The 19704-nt window shown below is 41.6% G+C and overlaps 1 protein-coding gene across 1 annotated transcript in view; it reads left to right on the plus strand.

Moving 5' to 3' along the window:
- The first annotated feature begins 218 nt into the window (after positions 1-218).
- Positions 219-19704, plus strand: part of kif19 (kinesin family member 19) — a 33627-nt gene continuing 14141 nt past the window's right edge. The window contains exons 1-5 of the mRNA XM_072373903.1: positions 219-720; positions 2584-2664; positions 18445-18555; positions 18662-18749; positions 19462-19598. Coding sequence (XP_072230004.1) covers positions 682-720; positions 2584-2664; positions 18445-18555; positions 18662-18749; positions 19462-19598 — 456 coding nt within the window. The 5' untranslated portion in view covers positions 219-681. The remainder of the gene's footprint in view (positions 721-2583; positions 2665-18444; positions 18556-18661; positions 18750-19461; positions 19599-19704) is intronic.

The raw sequence follows: 19704 nt of genomic DNA on the forward strand, positions 1-19704 counted from the left end.
TGTGAAACATTTAAGACGTTACAGTTAAATCGAACAATGTTCATATGAAACAAACATTTAAAGTAACGGAAACGGTCTCACTGTGAGGTTTTATTTTATAATCGGAAGTGGACAGCTATTGTTTGTAGTACTTGACTTGATACTACCGGGAGCTTCGGATCTCCAGGGACAACACGCACGTACACACTGACACACGAACACGCGCAGACACAAACAAACAGACCCACGACTGAAGCACCAGTGCAGCGGACTGGAGCGAAGACGGACAGGGAAGTGCTTGTAGCAGGTGAGGCGCTGCCGCCGTTACCTGCCTCACTCTTCAGCTTTTCGTTGAAGAGGTAGATGAATTTTGTGCTCGTGCTTCCAAGCTACTGAGAGGAGGAGGAGGAGTGTCGACCGACTTTGACGGATAGAGAGGGGAGGAGAGAGTAGCTGTCTGGTAGTTGGACAGGTCGTTAAGTAAAAAAATACACTAGTGGTTGCTAGGTCAGTTGTTACGCCTTCTAGAACTGAGAGACTGTGAGGGACTATTTTCAGGCACCAGCCGTTACTTGTGGAGTGTGGACGTTGTGCTGTAGACGTTTTTGGGGGAAGTGCAGGTACCAACACTACGGAGCAGGATGGTCCAGTACTCCGACTGCTGTTGATGCTCGTTATCCCTCACTTGGACTGAAAGCAAACATGAAGGACACGGGGGAATCTAAAGACCACCAACTAACTGTAAGTTTAAACTAAAAACGGTTATTTTCGTGATGTTTTTAAAGTCCTCGTGAAAAAACACTTAGCTGCTTATCTTTACCTAGCAAGTTTGATGAGTTATTCATGTTTTTGTTAAGATTCTGTGACCTCTTCAAATTTGACTAAACTAATTTCAGCAAAATGTGGTGTTGTTCTGAACAGCACTATCTTGAGAGGTGTAACTGATAAAACCCAGTGCAGCACCACTGTCCCCAGTGACCTCTGAGCTGAAACATTAATAAACCAACAACATTATAGGCTGAGGAAAAGTAAGATAAGTGTGGCCACTATGTGTACTTTTCTATTTTCCTACTGTAGTTTCTTATCATACCTCAGAAGAGCATCTGCTGCTGGTATTATATGCTCAATTTGCCCTGACACTGCCTGCTCTGTGTTCTGCACTGCATCCCTGAATTATTGAGGTGGCTGTTTCAGCTGCTGGGCCTCTCTTATCCAGCATGTAATACACCTTCTACAGGCTTCTGACAAGAGGACGGGAGCTTATTATCAAAATATGGTGCCTTGGTGAAGCTAATGTGGATCAGCATGTTTGCTTTTACTGTAAGAGACATGCCCACGATGTGGAGCACACTTATTACTACACGTAGACACATATGAGTCATAGGGCTTTACGCTGGGTCTATGTCCACCACTGTTGTAATTCTCTGCGTTCATCCCAGTTTATTACCATCAAACCCCTTTCTACTGACCTCTAAATGTTTTAATGGAACTAAAGCATGCAAGCACAGGCTAACAGCATGAAATCTCTGAATGAATTTAGTGTAATAATACAGCCCTCCACTAATTTGTCTGCCCGAGGCTGTTTAGCATTTATAATTCCCACTCTGCACAGTTAACGGTTTCATTCAAATTCAGCTTTGCAGATTGTGAATGATAAATTGACTGTATTTCTTTTTTTCTTTTTTTTTTTTTTTTGTCTCGTTCACCACTCAAGGCACTTTGGACATCAATTGGTGTGAAGGATTTGTTTGCAAATCCATTTATTTAACGTTTTCGCTATAGGTGCTCATCAACTTTGACAGTACGAACAACATGTAACATATGTCTACATCCAAGAACAATTTTTCATTACTAGTTCACTTGAGTTGTATGTGATTAGGAGAAGAAAGAAGACATTAAAGTGGGGACAATGTGCAAAATGTACCCAGAAAAAACATTCAGAAGTGACTGGTTTGAGGCAGGATCAGAATAAATGCAAGTGTTCTTCATTATGTGCTGTTCTTCAGTTGTATGAGGCAAAATTTGACATTTAAAACACTTGTTATTCGGTTGTCAAATTGCATCTCCTCAAATTTGGGCTATTGTGAGTCGTCTTGTTTTACTCCAATTTGGAGATTATGTGTCAGTGTCTTTAATATGATCCGTCTTCTTAATGCATGCTTTGTGTCATTTAAATAACCCCCAATGGCATCTTTGTGAATAATTTCGTACAGAGCCTCAGAGAGGAGGACTCGTTTCCTTTCTAAAATGCCTTTAACATTTGAAAACTCCCTCTTTGAAAGATCAGAGGAATTCACACACATGCTATAACTGACAATTAAGCCTAATTTCTCTCTTGCGATGCACTTTCATTCAGTCGAACAAGTGACCCCTAAATGTTTCCACCAAGTGCAACTCCAGATGAAACTGCATCAGCTCAGAATCAGGCACAACCTTTTTAAATAACTATTCAGTTATTATAGGAGATGGAATACTCCTGTGTGCTGTCAGTGTCACCCTTTCCCATCTAGACCTAGTTGGATTTTCTATACTAAGACTTCAGTAAATTGAAACCTCTGTTTTGATGAAATTCAAGGACGACTGAGTTCCCTCTTTGTGCTGCAGGTTGCCTTGAGGATCCGACCCCTCAGTGATGCTGAGCAGGAGGAGGGAGCCACAATTGTGGCCCACAGAGTGGACGACCAGGTGAGATATCCATCCTTTACTCTTTATCTGTGCATTTGAGTGACTGATGGGGTCAGTGTGTGTGCGCTTGTGCGGGAGAAAAGCCGTCGTCGTGGTTTTCAAAGCCCCTTCTTGCCAGTCATGAGCATGCACAGATAAGATATCTGCAGGGACCTCAGTAATGCCAGAAGCTCTTTTAAAAAAAAAAAAACAGGGTTGGTAAAGCTCAAATGTCACATTTCATTTGTAAGTGAATACGAGGATGAGTCAGACCTGAGAGTGACCTTTCTAACAAATGCTACGATGGAAAATTATTCTATAGTCAAACATGTGAGACCCTTGCTTCAGAGAATGCCTGAGGTTAATTTCATATCAGCAACTGCAGAGCTATCGAGCACTTTCAATATGAGAAGCATTCATGCTCATGGTAATTAAGTCTTTTAATGCATCTGCCTTACTGAATAAAAGCTAAGAATTACATGTATGGCAGCAACTAGCTATTATATCAATTAAAAATATATCTGATACTTGAATATGTAAAATTTACGTGCTTAATTTTTACTCAGGTTTTTACTAGATAATATAAGAAAAAAACGGCATATGTTCAAGCTCCATTAGGGCCATATTTACCATTAGCTCTTGCTTTCAACTGGTCCCCCGTGGAGACCATTTAGCAGAATGTGGAATGATGATGAAGGCAGTGCAAATGCTAATGAGCATCGTGACTGGGAACCTGCAGAGGTGTCTCCTCGCTCAGTGTTGGTTGATTGAAACATTCGTGTGCTTGCTGTTAGTGGCCAGTGTTTCTTAACCAAGCCCTAAAAGTAAGAGCAGCAACAGCTGCCACTGCTACGCAGCCTGGTCTTGTTATGAAAGTGTTCTAAAAGTTGTAAGAGTGTTGCATTCATGCAGGAGTGTGATGTGTAGTGTTGGATGTTACTGTGGAACACTTCTAGAAACGGGTAATGTGCTGCACTGAAATCTAACTTGTTTGTTAGATGTAATTTAATTACACCACGTCTTAGATACAACATCAGCACTTCTCTCAGCCATGACATCATTAAAATAGGCTTGAACTCAGGGGATTAGAGCATAACAACAGCAAGGTAGTTATGGTGCTGGCACAGCCCCTATATCAGGGCTTTGTTATTGTCTTCCAGCTCAACCCAACTTCACCAAGAAAAAAAGTTTGTTTTGTGTCTCCTCTTCAACTTTTTCCAGTGTGTTGATTTTCTGCCCACAGAGCCCAGTCCAGTGTGTTAAATCTGTGGGGATCATTACACTGTGGCAGTCATGCTGTCTGGTCTCTATTTGGTTATGTCATGTGCACTGAGACACATTCGCAAAAAGGATTAGAGGAGCTTACAATACACGCTTGTTATTGAGACAGCGGGACTGAGGGAATCTTTGGGTTTTTTTTATCCATGGTCTTACCTGAGCTGTCCTCACATGAATGGAGGAGGTCGGTGAGATTGGTCACATCAGCACAGAGAGCTGAATGTGTTTACCCACCTCTCAGCAGCCTGAACATACAGAGACACGTGCAGATATGAACATGCCAATAATACATCCACTCTCCACACTCTGTACCTTTACAAATGAACAAAGCTGCTCACTGAGTATTTTGTTTGTTAGACAGTAGACAGGCAAAGACCATATGGCCTACAGGTTGTACTCAGACAGATTAGCAGGGTGCTGGTGGCTGACTTGGCTGACTGGATGGGTGTAGCCAGATCTCGCTGTTCTAGCAGAAAGCAGACAACTTTCAGCTTACTAAGCTTGTGGAGATGAGCTCATTGGAGGGGTTTTAGCTCAGGTTAAGCCTTCTGCCACCTGCTCTTTTTCTCTCTTCTGCCTTACTCTTCCCCTCTGACAGCCCCAGAGGATTTGGCCTGTGTCTGTTACGCTCGGTGGGAGTTGTTAGTAAACAGGTCGGACGTGTAGTGCGGTGGATATACGAATAAGATGTTTAAATGGGTCAGATGTTACCAACATAGAACAGGGGCTTTTATGCCAAAGTAGATGCCAGAAACAGGGGTGCTTTATCACAGCTGTGGTGGTATTAAAAACTTTGTGTTTGGAAAAGAAAAAATATTGTAGCAGGCTTTGTAAGTATGCTGGTTTTAGAAATGAAGAGATCAGCCCAAACTGAATGGACATCATGAAAACCTTTCTCTGTTAATGAGGCAAAAAAGACCAATCAGGCAGACCAGAGGATGCCTTGAAATGACCAAATATGGAATATCATTTCCAGTTCAGGATGGAAAGAAGTTCTTAAAGATATCCACCAGGCAAACATCAAAACTGCCCCAATAAAGTTAGTAATTACTGGCCTGTAGTGTCATAACAGAATAATGAGGTAACATTTGTCAGTTAGATGATCCATCCCAGACAAGATATTTCTGAGACATTTAAAAAGTCCATGCTTCTTGTGAAATGCAGGAATGAACAATAATAATGATAATAAAAGTATGCTTTATCTAATGCCCTTTTAAATAAATTATAGTACTTAAACTTACTCACCTTATGTACCATTCACAGCTGTTTTACTGAGATTTTCAACCTATGAGTTTATAAAGTAATATCAAACAGATCAAATGAACAATGAAAGCCCTGAGAGTTAATGCTGCCATCTTGGCCCTCAGCTGCTTTTAAAGATAATTTGTAATTTAATAAGTAATAAGTCCTTTGTATTGACTTTCTGCTGTGGTCTTTATGTACTCAGACATTGTTTACCTTCCCACTTCATTATAACACACAGAAAGAGGTGACAGGTCCCTCCTTAAGAGGCTAAAACTGAGGCTAAGTTTAGCCCCTGAGAGATAAAGACGGTCTTTCGACCTTGTCAATGAGACACCTGAGAGGACAGTGTTATCTCACTACCAACCTCACTGAAATTACAGAAACTTTCCTGGCATTGCAGACTTTGGTATAAGATAGGATAATCAAAACTGAGGCATATCCACACACAAGCAGAGCAGATGGGGAAACTAGTTTTCGTAGAATTATTTCTCTTCAGACTTCAAACTTGTTGCGTGTGTTTTCAGTAGGGTTGGTCCCTCTGTTGCACACAGTGGGGAATACTTTATGGCGAGGCCTTGTCTCCGTGGAGACACCAAGTCAAGGTCAGGGCCATTGTTTGTTTGTTTCTTTTCCTTTTTCCCCTTTTCCACATACATCCCCTTGTATACAAGTCAAAAGCAAAAGACAGCAGGAAAGCTTGTTTTTGTGTTTGCAGGTGAATGAGGTGTCGGGACTATGTGCAGCATTCGTACCATTTGGCTTGTTTGTGCTGGCTGGATTGTGAGTGCGATGAACAGATAGTAGCACAACGTCCTAACGGTGGTCTTTCGTGGTCATATTTCAAGAATGAAGCTTCTGTTGTGTGCAGACATTTGGGGTCTTTAAAGCCCCTCTCCACAACAGCTGGGACTGAAGAAAAAGACTCTGTCCTCTTGTATACCAACATGCGATCTTCTGGGGGAGAAACTTTCAAAAGTGGGTGGTTTAGTCGGATCCCAAAAAGAGAGTAAGCAAACAAAGTGGCACCATTTCTCCTCCTGGTCCAGATTAAGACTTAATTAAACAGCGTTCAAGCTTGTTCCAAGCACATGTATAGTTGATTCCATTATCAAATGAATTGGTACATTTTCTGCTCCTGTGGAGTACAATGAACCTTACTTCAGGTGCTCAGTGTAGAGTTTCTGAGTGCCTTTACACAGGTCTGTCAGTGAAAGGAGACGCTGCCCAGTAGTTAGTGTCATTCAGAAAGAGCTGCTCCCCTTAAAAACAAAACACTTTAAATTAGAAAAGCTTTGTTCTGTAAACACTTAAACACACTGAAGCTTTCTCCATTGAATACAGGAGTGCCGGCATCTATCACAGGAAATGGAGAGTAAATTTGTTTTTCACCGCTTCACTGGTTGTGAAAGGGTTTAAGGATCTCTCCCAACAAAACAACAAAATCCGAGGCCAGGTTTTTCTTCTGTTTTTTTGTTTTTTTACCAAACATGCACCCATTTCTTTGTGCACATACAATAGATTTGGTTTTAATATGCGGAATGCCAACTCCCTAAAAATGCCCTTTTCATTTAGTTTCTGTGTTACCCCGTTCTCTGCTGATGGAAGAGTTTTTTATTGCAATAACAGCCTAGTAAGAATCTGGGGAAAACTAGAAAAAGGGCACACATTGCCTTCAGTTTTGTCCCTTTTTTTACGAGATGGAGTGTTTGAATAGCTTCACATCTGAACAAGGGAGGGAAAGGAAATACAAATAGCCGTGCCCTTTCTCACACAAAAACGGAACAAGGATCAACCAAAAACGGCAACATTGGCACCAAAGAGAGCAGCTAGAAAGAGAAACTTATACACTTTGTTTCTAATTTGTAACATAGCCTTTTCCTTCCTTTTACGATAAACTGGGTTAACATGTCAGTCCAAATAGACTGTCTGTCCATGGAAAGTGGATAATCTTTGCTCTCCTCATTTCTCGGACTCCACCTCCCCTTCTTCACCTCAAAGTGTTGATTCCTGCCCCTCCATTTAAGCGTCTTCTGCAGCAAAGGCCATTGTGAGTGGCTCTATGTGTCTTTGTGTGATCCCTCTCAATGCTTTAACACTCTTGATCTTGATGAGAGGGCAGGGCAGGGCAGGGCAGGGCAACTCATCACAAGCAGCCTCTGAAGGAGAGTAGATGCTGGAGTGGCCCTGTTGTTAGTTCTGTTGAACAGCTTTTGGTACTGACGTAAACACACCTACTTCTTCTGTCTAACCCCTCTGCAGTTGCAGCCAGAGCTTTGCTGTATGGAGCTGGAGACGCACAGCACTCACATTGAATTAATTATCCAATTTGATTAGACGAAACAAAAAAAGAATGTCGCTGTAGTTGAACTGTCTGCACCATGCTGAGCCCGCTGGCATCTTTTGAGTCACTTGTCAGTCCGCAGGGGGGTGTGAAAAGGAAAGAATTACCCAGAGGGCATCATCTACTCGTTATGTCACATATTATAAAAGCAAAACATGTTTACCATTTTAGTGGCAATGTTAAATTGTTAGAAAAACGCTTCCATGAACCCACAGTCTGGTCTTTTTATCTGCATAACAAAATGAGGAGCTTCTTCATCCCCTGTTTCCTCCAAGGCCACATCACAGAGGGAAGTAAAGGCCAGCCGCATGGCCATGGATGAGTCATTGTTATTGGATGACAGGCAAGGATTGGTCCATTGTAATATTGCTTCATTATCTAAAGTGTAGAGTAATTCCTAATCATCCTCTCATAGTATCCTTGCACAAATGCAAAAAACAACTTGGAGTGCTTAAAAACAAATTCATGAAATAAATTAATCATAAGATGAAGATTTATGGAGAGTGTGAAATGCAGCGGGTTGTCAGAAAAAAAGCTAAATTTAATAGATACCAAAAATAAATAGCAATAGTAGTGTTTACAGCAAAAGATATCCATGTCTGCTTTAGGATTTAAGTGGCAATCCGTCTCCACTGGGGATTTCAGTCTAATACACAGCGATGACAACAAGTTGGTTCTCTTGTAGAGTTGGTCCATGAGGCTTCACCAAAGGTAGGCAGCACATGTAATGGAATGGCAGCGCATGGAAGTATTTAGACACAATACCTAAGCAGCGTAGCACAGCCCCAGCTAATCCACATTGTTGGCAGGTCAGAAAAAGCTCTGTCATTTATGTAAAGGTGACTTTAGTAATCTCTTGTCTAGTTGTATAGTTTTGTAACCAGATTTCCAAAAACATGTTGCCAACATGCAAATATAGCATGCTCACAGAGTTAAACTGTGGTAGAACAATTGGCATGTGAGCATTTTAAGTTTTTATTTTAAATGTCCGTGTCCAGCAGATTTTCCATGCGTGGGTTCAGTTTCAACCACCAACTTAGTTTTTGAGAATGTCTTTTACAAACTTATCAGCTTGCTAATGGATTTTTTTAAACATTTTTTATTTATTTATTTCTATTTGCACTTGTAATGAGATCTGTTACTCATCTTCAAAAAGGCAGAGTTCAGCGTCTGCTCTAAACCCCGTGGAAACTTCCTTCTGTTGCTCAGCAGCAAGGCTTGAAGCCGCAAAGAAGCAGTAATGGCTGCTTTTGTGTTTTGCACTGACATCTGCCATTCTGTCACGTCTGATGGAAGCAAATTTGACTTGAAAATAACATGCTGTTGAGCACCATTTTGGCATTACTATTATTACTTGTGAACATGGGTGTGAAGTTAACTTGACACCAGACTGAATGGATCCTTCAGCAGCTATTTGATGCATCCATCTGAAAAGTTCCTTTGATGGACAGTACTTACCAAAAGTTCAGCATGTTTTTTTCTGCCTTTAAGCTGACTGAGAAGAGTCATACAGCTGAGAAATTCCATGAAAATGAATGGAAAGATCAACCTAATGAAAGAATTTAAAAAGAATAACAGATGCTGCATTTTCCAAGGTCCTATAAAGGGTACTGGTCAGTCTATTCTTGGTTAGATGTAAGCACAAATGCTCCTCTGCTGTGGATGATACATAGTCTTCTCAGGGGATTAGAAGAACATAAAAGGTTGATTATCGAAAGTTCCTGTGAGAATTCAGTGAAAATTATGGAAAACAGTGAGTTAAACCACCTAAATACCTTTTCATATCAGAACTTTAACCCTGCTCGCAGTGTTTCACTGTACATTTGACAGTTTTAATGGAGAAATGTAGAATCCATTGTCCTCAGATGGTCATTCTGAGGTTAGGTGTTGACCCAAAAAAACCACACAACTGTTAACAAGATCCTGTGTGTTGTTGTCTGGGTAATTGACGATTAGCCTAGTTTATGTGTTATGGCTATCCTCCGGCCTGTGGCTTTGAGTTTTCGCCTGACCTCTTAATAAACACCTGCCTACGCCTCTGGCCTTCAGCTACTGAGCTGTCCTGCCAGTTGGTGGATGTTTGTTGTTTGTGATGACAATCCCATGTGCTTAGATAATGGCTTCATTAGTAATCAACCTAGTTTCTTCTGCCAAGGACGGTGTGTTTTTAAAAATCTGTGAGCTCTAAAGTTCTTATGACTATCAACACAAATATAAGAACCAAAGAAAAGGCGAATAGACGAGGGTTTGTATGCATGAGCTTTGCACCTTTTCTTGAATAAAACCATCTGACACGTGAATGCTTTTCTTTCTGTTCTATGTTGAGAGTGTCATTATTGGCAACATCAAGGCACAGTGATTTTCCTCTTATCTTTTGTAACCATCTATTGTTGTTCCATGCAGCAATACATCTGTGCTACCTCTGTTAAACATAACAAGCAAGGGTAATGAGCATGAGAGGGAAATTGGAAGAAAGGAAGGTAGAAAATGTGTCTGTGTCATCTGGTCCTTTAAGACCTCTTGTTGCTCATGTGCAAAAGCTTGGGAGTCCTTTTGTGTTTATTATCGAGTGTCTGAGTTGGAATTACAAAGACCCTCAACCGGCGGTACCAGTTTGGCATTCATTTGCCACCACCAGACATCTTATGTAACCTCAGCTGAAGAGCAGACTTTGCAATCAGGCATGCTGTATCAGGTACACTGTGGTCAAACAGACACCTCCAATCGTGGAGAGACCCTGAAACAGGATCTTCAGTGGCATTGTTGGGGTGCAGAGGGCAGCGCTGACGGTTTCTATCGGATAACCTGCTACAATTGTGCACTGTGGATTTTCCAAAGCTTTGGTTGCATTTCTGAAAGGGCAGATTGAAAGGTTTCCCCACGAAGGTCACTGCTTGCCCCGGATGGCTTTTTTTTTTTTTTTCGCAGTCTTGATCCTTTGTTCTTTGCTGTTTTCTCAACACAGCACACAAATGGCACTGTGAAATGTCAGCTGTTATGTCACTGTGTGGCATAAAGATAATAGAAAGTAATGTAGTCACATTGTGGCATGTAGAGAGGACACACTCACAGAAATACATACCTCTCTTATATCAAGATGGATGCTGGTTATTACATTAGAGATGAATATCTGCCTGGAGATGAAAGGAAAATCCGTAAGACTCAGATTGAGGGGTATTTATCTTTGTGTTGATGACTCATAGCTTGTCAGCAGGATAGATTAATAGTACAGCTGTTGGACGACTGACTCTAGTCATACTATGTCTCTGAAGAAACAACCCAAAGTATGTATTACTCCTTAAGTCTGAATTCTGTTAAGTAGTTTGGGGGCTGAATGCTTGTAAATTGTGGTTGTTGCAGTAGCTGTTGAGATGTTTCTTTCTGGATAGTGTCATTGTTATCACCAGAGCTACCTGCACATGTACGTCCAAACTGCTGAGCTTTTTTTTTTAGAATTCTAAATATTCTGTTGAATTGAAATAATGCAGTCATGAATTGGAAACACACTTCCATGGCAACCACACTGTCACGAGGGGATGAGGGTTTACCAAATGACTGTGTCTCAGGGTAGAAATTACATGCAGAGATGGACATCCACCGCAAAATGTGACACGTGGACCAAACACTCCTCTTAATCTTTATGATCCATTCAGGGTCAACCCTTTTAGCCTAAAAAAGGAGACAGCCTCATGGCTGTTGAAGCCATAAAGACAAGCCAACAATGTAAACAATAAAACTTTACATCATTACAGGTGGCTCTATCACTCTGATTCAGCACCCATCTGGGTGTTTTTGTTTAAAATGATCCTCCATCTGTGAAAACGAGTGCCATCATCCAATGTTCTGTTCTAATCTCTCTTCTCTTTGGGTTTCCGTTTTTGTTCATCAGTCCTGTTTTTTGCTGCCACATTGATCTGTTCACGTTGATGTCTTCTTGTTAATTTCAGGTACATTCTTTTACTGGATGCAGCAGTTTCTGCAGTTGTAGCTGCTGGCTGTGAGAAATAGAAGCCCGCTCATAGTTATCATGGATAAAAATGCCAACACACAGATAGAAAACAGGAAAACAAATTTGCCTTTGGTCTGGTGCATTTGGTATCGACATTTGGCTGCTGCTGCACTTTGAACAATTTCAAATGTCTCAGAGACCCAAGCCTTTACATCGGTGTAATAAACCTGTACCTTTAGAATAAAGCTGCTGACTTTTGTTGCCGAGGTTGGCAGCATTTGTTGCTTTGCACACAGCAGTGGTGAGAGTCAGACAGAACCACCCAGGGCAAGCTGACTTGGGAAACCGCACCACATCCAGGCTTTGAATTATGAATCTGCAGCGGGAACACGCAGTGTTATAATCAGCAAGATGGCCAACCAAGTGATCCCTCCTGCTTTAATGAGCAGAACAGCAGGTGCTGTGGTGCTGTTGATCAACCAAGAAAAGCACGGGTCGTGGTACTCCATCGCACCCCACTGCTTTTTATGGTGCTTAGAAACCTCCATCATGCTAATTGGTTTCATGTCATTGCATAAGCAAGCTGTTGTTTGACTTTGGCTCCTCGCGAGGATATGAATATTTTAGGAGCCTCCTTTTTCAGAGTCACAGCGTGTAAGTCCACGCTCTGGCCACTTTGTTTTGTGAGGCCCCGGGGTCAAGTTAAAATGAGTCATGCCCGGCATCCAAATGAAAGTAGCTGTAGCCTGTGATGTCCATTGTGACAGAAGGCAGCATAATTGAAAATGCTAAAGATATCACCATCTGCACGGAGGCTGTCAACCAGGAAATTGCTTTGCTTTTAATTTTGTGCACTTCTCACATCCTCGGTGTGTCGTGCCCACTTCAAAAATGTCAAAATTGATGACCACTTCAGGAGCCCCCATGAGTTTGTCAGCAGTCAACAAAAAGGGGTGATTTGAGGCAACAGAACGAGCCAGTTAAGAGCCAGTGGAAACTTGGACTTTGACGTCATTTACCTAAAGCTCTGATCTTTCCAGATTGTTGGGAGATCATGGTCTACGAGCTGAGCCAGCGAAGCAGTCGGTGCTGATAGATGGGTCGATAAAGCAGCTAAATGGTGGATTGAAGTCACACAGTGAACGCCACAAACTGTTTCTGTCTGCTTAAGGTTCAGCTGTAAAATGATTATTGATTGAAATAATTGGTTGAAACGGGTGTCCTGGTGAACATGGCAAACAGATATTTAACCATTTAAAGTCTCGCTCTCCTGTTTTTATACAACACATCTTACAAAGTACTGGAAGTAAGCCTGCCTGAGCCATATCTGCCACACTGCTTAGGTATGTGATGCTCAAAGCTCAAAGAAATTCAAAAAATGTATTTTTCAACAGTATCAGAGTTATGTTGTATTTGGAGAGTGGTTGATTTAATCATGTCTGGAGCTTGTTGAATTCTTGATTCATGTATATCGAATTAAGAGCTGAACAGGCTGATTCTGCCAGCAGACAGTTGGTACAGCTGATGTGGATGATAGTGGATTAGTGTGTGGCAGACTGTGCTTATGGCTGGAAGATGTTTGTTTGTGTTCATGCACTTTTTCCACTTCTTCACATTGTGGACGAGCAGCCTGTCCAGGGTACAGCCTGCCTGTCTCCCATTAGGAGCTGGGATAGGCTCCAGCCCCCTGTGACCCTGAACTGGATTAAGTGGGTGTAGAAAATGGATGGATAGAGGTCCATTTTTAATTTGTCGGACTTGCTGCGTTGGAAAGAATATTGGAATGTTTTTAGAAACGTTTTGATACACTGAACGTAATTTCCATTCCTTACTATTTCAAAATGATAAATTTCACAGCGACACCCTTTAGAGTCAGTACTTATAACACCCCCTTTTTTAAGAATCACAGCACTTTTCATAGTAAGTTAAAGGCTTTCAGTTTTTGTTTGAGGGGCCATTTTCATTCTATTCTCAAGACACAGGCTGCTAGTTCTGTGATTCTTGGGCTGCCTTGTATACTGATCCTTTGAGGTCTGTTCACAGATGATGTTTAGATTGGAACTGCACTAGAGTTGTGGCAAAATCCCCCAGCTCTTGGCGGTTCATTGTGGATTTTGAGCTGTGTTTTGGATAATGTTCCTGTTGTAAAGTTAGTTTGAGCCTGTTTACCCGTGTATCTGGGACCTCTATAAAACTTATCCAAAGACTCAATTTTCCTGGGGTGCCCAAACTTTTGCATACAGGCTCTTTTCCCTTTCTCACACTAAAATATTACGAACCAAAAATGCTCCACTCGAATGTTACTAGAGGGTTGCATCTTTAACTGTATGCCATTATGAGATTAGCTCTGCTTTTCACTCCTTTTTATTTTGTGTTTTGCTCAAACATTTGTCCCTTTATACACGGACAGGTTATGTTGAACAGACAGGCCTCCTCTCCTCTGGTCAGTCATGCCTTATGCCACCTTACTACTTCCACAAACCTGCTTGTTGCAGAGTACATGCTTCTTTGTTTGTTGCTATGTGTAAATGAGTACATGTTTCCATGCATATGTGAGAATATGTGGGAGATTTAATGTTTTCCAGGAGATCTCCATGTTCCTGAACCCGTTCTGTACTCTGAGTGGACGTCAGGGCTCAACCGCTAATACTGACAGGCGCTTCACCCCAGTCTCTTTATTTCTCGGAAGCTTCTTAATTGAATGCGAGGACAGTCTGGTGTGAAGGGCACCTGCAAGTGTTGACAAAGTCTGAAAGGCTTGGGATAGCCCATTAGCAATTAAACCCATTGGCACATGACCAGACTTCCAGTCCAATGTTGCCACACGATGTCATCAGAGCCAGCACCTCACAGTCTTATCGGAAGACTTAGTGCTTTAGAATCTTCTCAAGCAGCAGCTGCCATATGTGGATGTTCATGGGTGGAGCTGTGAGGTACTGTAACTTGAGAACGACAGGCGACAGATGGGACTAGAGGTGTTATCATCACCTTTGCCCATAATGATTTTCCCCAAGCGCATGCACGGAGACAAAACTCCGCGTGGTCATTTGAAACCTACTACACTTGCGGTTATGTAAGAGCATTGTTGAATGCTCATTAGCTTTCCCAAGGAACACAATTACATCGCCACACCATGCATATATAATAATATCGACTCTAAGCTGCCAACAATTGAAAAGCTATATTTCTGTCTTAGTTAAACGTTTTGTTTCGACAACATCTTTTTCACCTCAGAAAACTGTTCTCATGTGAGATCACCGCTGTCAGATTGTCGAAGCTACAGCAACAGCGACTTTTTTTTTCAGTACAATAACTTTGTTTGTTGTGTGTTTTGTGGAGGTCATGATTAGTCAAAATAATGAAGTTACCGTAAAACAAAACAAGCAGTTTAAAGACCTGTGAGAAATTATGTTGTGTAGAATGTAATGTAATCGGTTCAATTATCTAAAATTTGAATCGTATAAAGTAAATAAAGTGTTAGTTGATTGTTATGATTTATGAATGGTCACATATAATGTTCTCAGATTGGTTATGTGCCTGCTTATGAGTATGTTTTTGTTCACATGGTTGAATTAAATTCCCCAATCAGTCTGGTGTGGTAATCCTCTTGCAACTTCCCAAATACACTCTACAGAGTTAGAGCTATTATCTCTATAATAGCTCTAACTATAATAGTAGGGGTGGGGTGGGGTGGGGGGTGGGGGCGCTATCCCATCTGTCATTGGACAAGAATAGAATAGCCACTGTCATGAAATTATTTAGCAGCTTAAGCTCGTTTCCTGCTGTGCATTTTCTGTGTCTGTACTTTGCACCATCACTTACGCCTCAGCTTTGCCCCATTGCTGCTGTTACAAACTGCTAGAAAGTTCAGTTTTTGTGTGATAGTTGAAATCGGGAACCCTTGTTCATTTAGCTGTAACCTTACAGACTTGTTTTTGGACTTGCCTGTCCTTTCTTCTGAGGCCCAAGGACTTGGCCTCTTGTACTCATCACGAGGTGGCGTTTGCCACGAAAATTCTTTCAACCGAATACAACCAATTAAACCTGGAAAAGTAATGATTTTACACCTCTTAATTATGCAGATGACATGTTGGTCTACATCAGGAATGAAAGTTCCCCTTCTAGATATTAGACACAGGTAGACACCCTGATGTCTTGCATAAGAAAGACCTCCTTGGAGTCCAACATCTCTAAGACCATGGAGTTGTGTTCTGGGGGGCCGCAAATGTCTGATTTCCTTCTACTCTCTCTTTGAAGCTCTTAGGGTGAATAGACAGGCCGGAGCCTTCAAGTATTTTCCTTCAAGTAATACAAAGTGACAGGTGTCTGTCTTTCTCCTAACATTGATTCAGCGTACAGGAAGGCATCCATTGAGCCAATACTTGCCTTCAATGTTTGGGCCTGAGTTTTTTTTTTTAACCACTTTCGAGAATGAATTAAAGCTTTGCTGGATCATTATCCAAGCAAATAGAGTCATTGGTGAAACCCAAATACGGCATAAAGTTGCTTTAGACATGAACAACAACATTAATATTAATTATTTATTTAAATCCTTTGTTCTTACCACTATAAACATGTTAAATAAACAATAAGATCCCCTGATACTGTTATAGTTTTTATCCTGTCTTATAATGCACAAGCTGATTTTATTCCGTTTTAGGAGTGGATCCTTTTTATGCCAAGTCTCTGGTACATGTTGAGGAAGATGTTCTGCCACGGCAGACAGTGAAGTTTTCTGATTCTGATTTTACTCACATTGTTGGTGAAGGATATCAGATTGGCCAGGAGGCGTCAGAGTTTCTGACCTTGGATATCAAAAGAAGTACCCATTTGTTCTCAGTGTCTTTTCTCTGAAATGCGATCACAACTTGTACGTCACGGCTGCTACTAGGATGAGGAAAAGGAAGAAGGATCAGAAAGAGAGCAGTATTAATTGCTTCACACTGTCCTCTTTTCCACACATGCTTTCCTTGTGCCAAGATTAGGCCAAGTGTTGTTTCGCTCTCCAATTTCTCCATCGTCCATCTTTCTCTTGAGTACTTTACCCTCATTTCTGCTGTCCACCTATTTGTAGAGTGCAGCCAGCAAGCTCCCCCCCCCGCCTTAGTGTGTTGTCAGTTTATTAGAAGTGAAATCTCTCCTCTTGAATTTCAATTGAGAGGCTTCAAAGTGAGCGGCTCGGTGGTTGAGGGCGTCATCAAACAGGCAGGGTGCTTCAGCGTCATGGTTCTGGGAGGACTCTCAAGGTCTGCTTCTGAATGAAGCTGACTAGCAGATCACACTTGGAAAATCCCAAGACTCAAGGGTTCCTTATCGTTGTTGACTTTTCTGTCAGTCATGATGTCGCTGGAGACTCAAACGTCCAATTTTCTGAGAGTGACAATTTTCCTTTAGCTGCATGCAACATTTCCAAGTTAATTGCAGCCCCTCTGGCTCGGTGATTGGTCAGCCATTTTTGACATTTTTATTTGATGCCATGCTGTGCTGTTTGTCCCTGAAACATCCTTTTGTGAGAGCTGTGATTTACTGATGTTTTTGGGTTAGACTTTAGATTCCATAGCATTCCAGATGGCCCGAGTGACTGAGCTTTTGCATAAATGCATACATACATGCTGTGTGGCTGTACCATACAGATATTTGTCATAAAGACAGCCTGCCATTTACTGAGGAATGTAGGAATGATTTCACAGCATTTTTCATGCCTCTTCTTCTCTCTGTTTGATACATCTCTGTCAGTCTGATCGAAATGACTCATTCTAAATGTGTGTGCTGCAGCGGCTGCATGGAGAGGCAGCCAAGTAGCTCATTAGATTTCAAGACTAAAGGCGATTATGATTTGATTCAGTGATAATTTGACACAACTTGTTTTCAGGAGAAAAATAAATGTTATTAAAGATGTGAAACGAGCTGTGACTTTAGCTGTAAGGCTGGTGCCAGCAGCGATTATAAGGTGACATAACATTACCCACTCCAACCGCTATCATTTAAGGTGCTCTCTTACAGCACCTACTGTAATAAAGTGTGGAAGGTTATTAGCTGTAATGTTGGGAGGTGTCACTGGAGGTCCGTGGCAGCTCCCAGGCTGGCAAACCCCCAACTATAAGAAACAGGAGAGACTCACAGGAGAAGCAGGAGAATAAGGGCAGGTGGTGCGCGGAAAATGAGAAAGAACAGGTTTGCAGGACAGGTTGACAGACATTTCGCTGGAAGGGAAGTGTTCCTGACATGGTCCTTTTCCTGAACTTTAGAGAATTCACCTCCGTTATGAACATATTTAGAAATAGATTCATTCAGTGAATCAAGTTTCAAGCTTCTGTGCCTAGTTTTTGCAAAAACAAAACCTGCCTAAATATGAACAATTTCTTTAAGGCAGTTACATCTGAAAAAATGTAATAAGACGGTATCTCTTTGAATGAATAGTACCTTCAGTAACATACTGTGCATTTAAATGGAAAGGCCACTAACACCTTCATTGCTTGAAGGCTATGATTGTGTCTGACATCTTTCCAGAGATGCACCACATGCAGATTGACTCAACAGAAACCTACAGCACAGAAACATCTGTGTTTAGTGTTTGCTAACCCTGATAGCTGTTGCCACAGATGTGCATTATACCTGTTGTACTTTTTTTTCTTTTCACATCTATCTTTTAATCGCCATTTTCCTTAAGACAAAATTCAAAACTAATTAGACATCTGGTTGACGTAACAATAATACCACATGTTATCCATCCAATCCCAGCAGAATAGAGTTGTCTAAGTAATTTGTATTTCAGTGACATTTCAACTGTCACACTTTAAAGCTTCGCCTCACTTCACTGAGATCTCATTCGCTCATTAACACAGCATCCTGCAGTGATTGACAAAGAGACACATTATCAAGGCAGCTCGCTACTTAGATGTCAACACTGGCCCGGACACAAACCGCCTTGTCACACTGTGTTGCTCTCTTTCATTTTTACTGCATCTCTATTCTTCTCAATCATCAGATGGTGGTTCTGATGGACCCCATGGAAGACCCAGACGACATCCTGCGTGCCAACCGCTCCAGGGAGAAGACTTACATGTTTGATGTGGCGTTCGACTTCTCGGCCAGTCAGGTCAGTCAGAAGTAAAGGTTTATATAAATCAAAAGCAGAATGAAACTGAAGCAAATTTTGCTCGATATTTGTGTTCCTTAAACGCAGTCCTCTTCAATGTGTGCAGGAAGAGGTGTACCGATCTACAACCAAAGAGCTAATTGAAGGCCTCATATCAGGCTACAACGCCACTGTGTTTGCCTACGGACCCACAGGTTTGTGTATGTGTGACTGAGTGTGTGTGGTAGACCCAGATTAGGTGACTTGGTGCTCTGTCTGAACGAAGGTGTCATCCACCAATTACATGTGTTATCTTCCTGCCCCCCAATCTGTCGTCAGTCAGCACTCTGTAGGGAGGAAGATGAGACATCTGATTGGCACTTGTTTTGGTTTCTAATTTTAGCAAAGGCACAGTGACAATATGAGTCATGCTCCTCCTCTAACATGCCATGTTAATTTATCAGACTGTCAAAGAGGAGTTGAGTTCTCGCAATCCAGGCTACTCACCTGTCTCTTTGTTTTCTGCGTCTTCTTCTGCCTGCTTCCAGTCAAACAGTCTCAGAGATTCACCACTCTGGGGTCTCTTCTTGTGGAGACATAAACAAGGGAGTTGTAGTAATTTTTGTGTGGGCTTGATGTGTGCAGCAATGTAGTCTGAGCAGCCAAAGACACATTAAAGAACAAGTCCTCAACATTTAGTCGTACAGAAGTACTTACAGCCTACAGTAAGCTATCGAAGGAGTTTTAGCTTTAGCATTTAGCTTTTAGGCAATTTCATTTAGACTGATAAACTGCATCTTTATCCCTTGAAACATGAATTTGTTTAAAAATACCGTTGTTTCATTTCCATTTTGAGGTCTGAACTGTTTTCACCATCATTATTTGGTGCTGACCACTTTAGTAAAGTGAATTATGTTTTTTTGTTAGGTTGTGGGAAGACTTACACCATGTTGGGAACGGACAAGGAGCCAGGCATCTACGTCCGCACACTGAACGATCTGTTCCGTGCCATCGAGGAGACCAGTGACGACATGCTGTACAGCGTCTCCATGTCCTATCTCGAGGCAAGTCTCCCAAAAACTTCTCAACAGACTTGTAATCTCACCATGAGGTGACAGAATCACCTCATCAATGCAGCAGCTGTGACACATCCTCTAATAGCCCTGCATC

The sequence above is a fragment of the Leuresthes tenuis genome, unplaced genomic scaffold (assembly GCF_036924035.1).
Source record: "Leuresthes tenuis unplaced genomic scaffold, fLeuTen1.0.hap1 SCAF_20, whole genome shotgun sequence".
In the NCBI taxonomy this organism is placed as follows: Eukaryota; Metazoa; Chordata; class Actinopteri; order Atheriniformes; family Atherinopsidae; genus Leuresthes; species Leuresthes tenuis.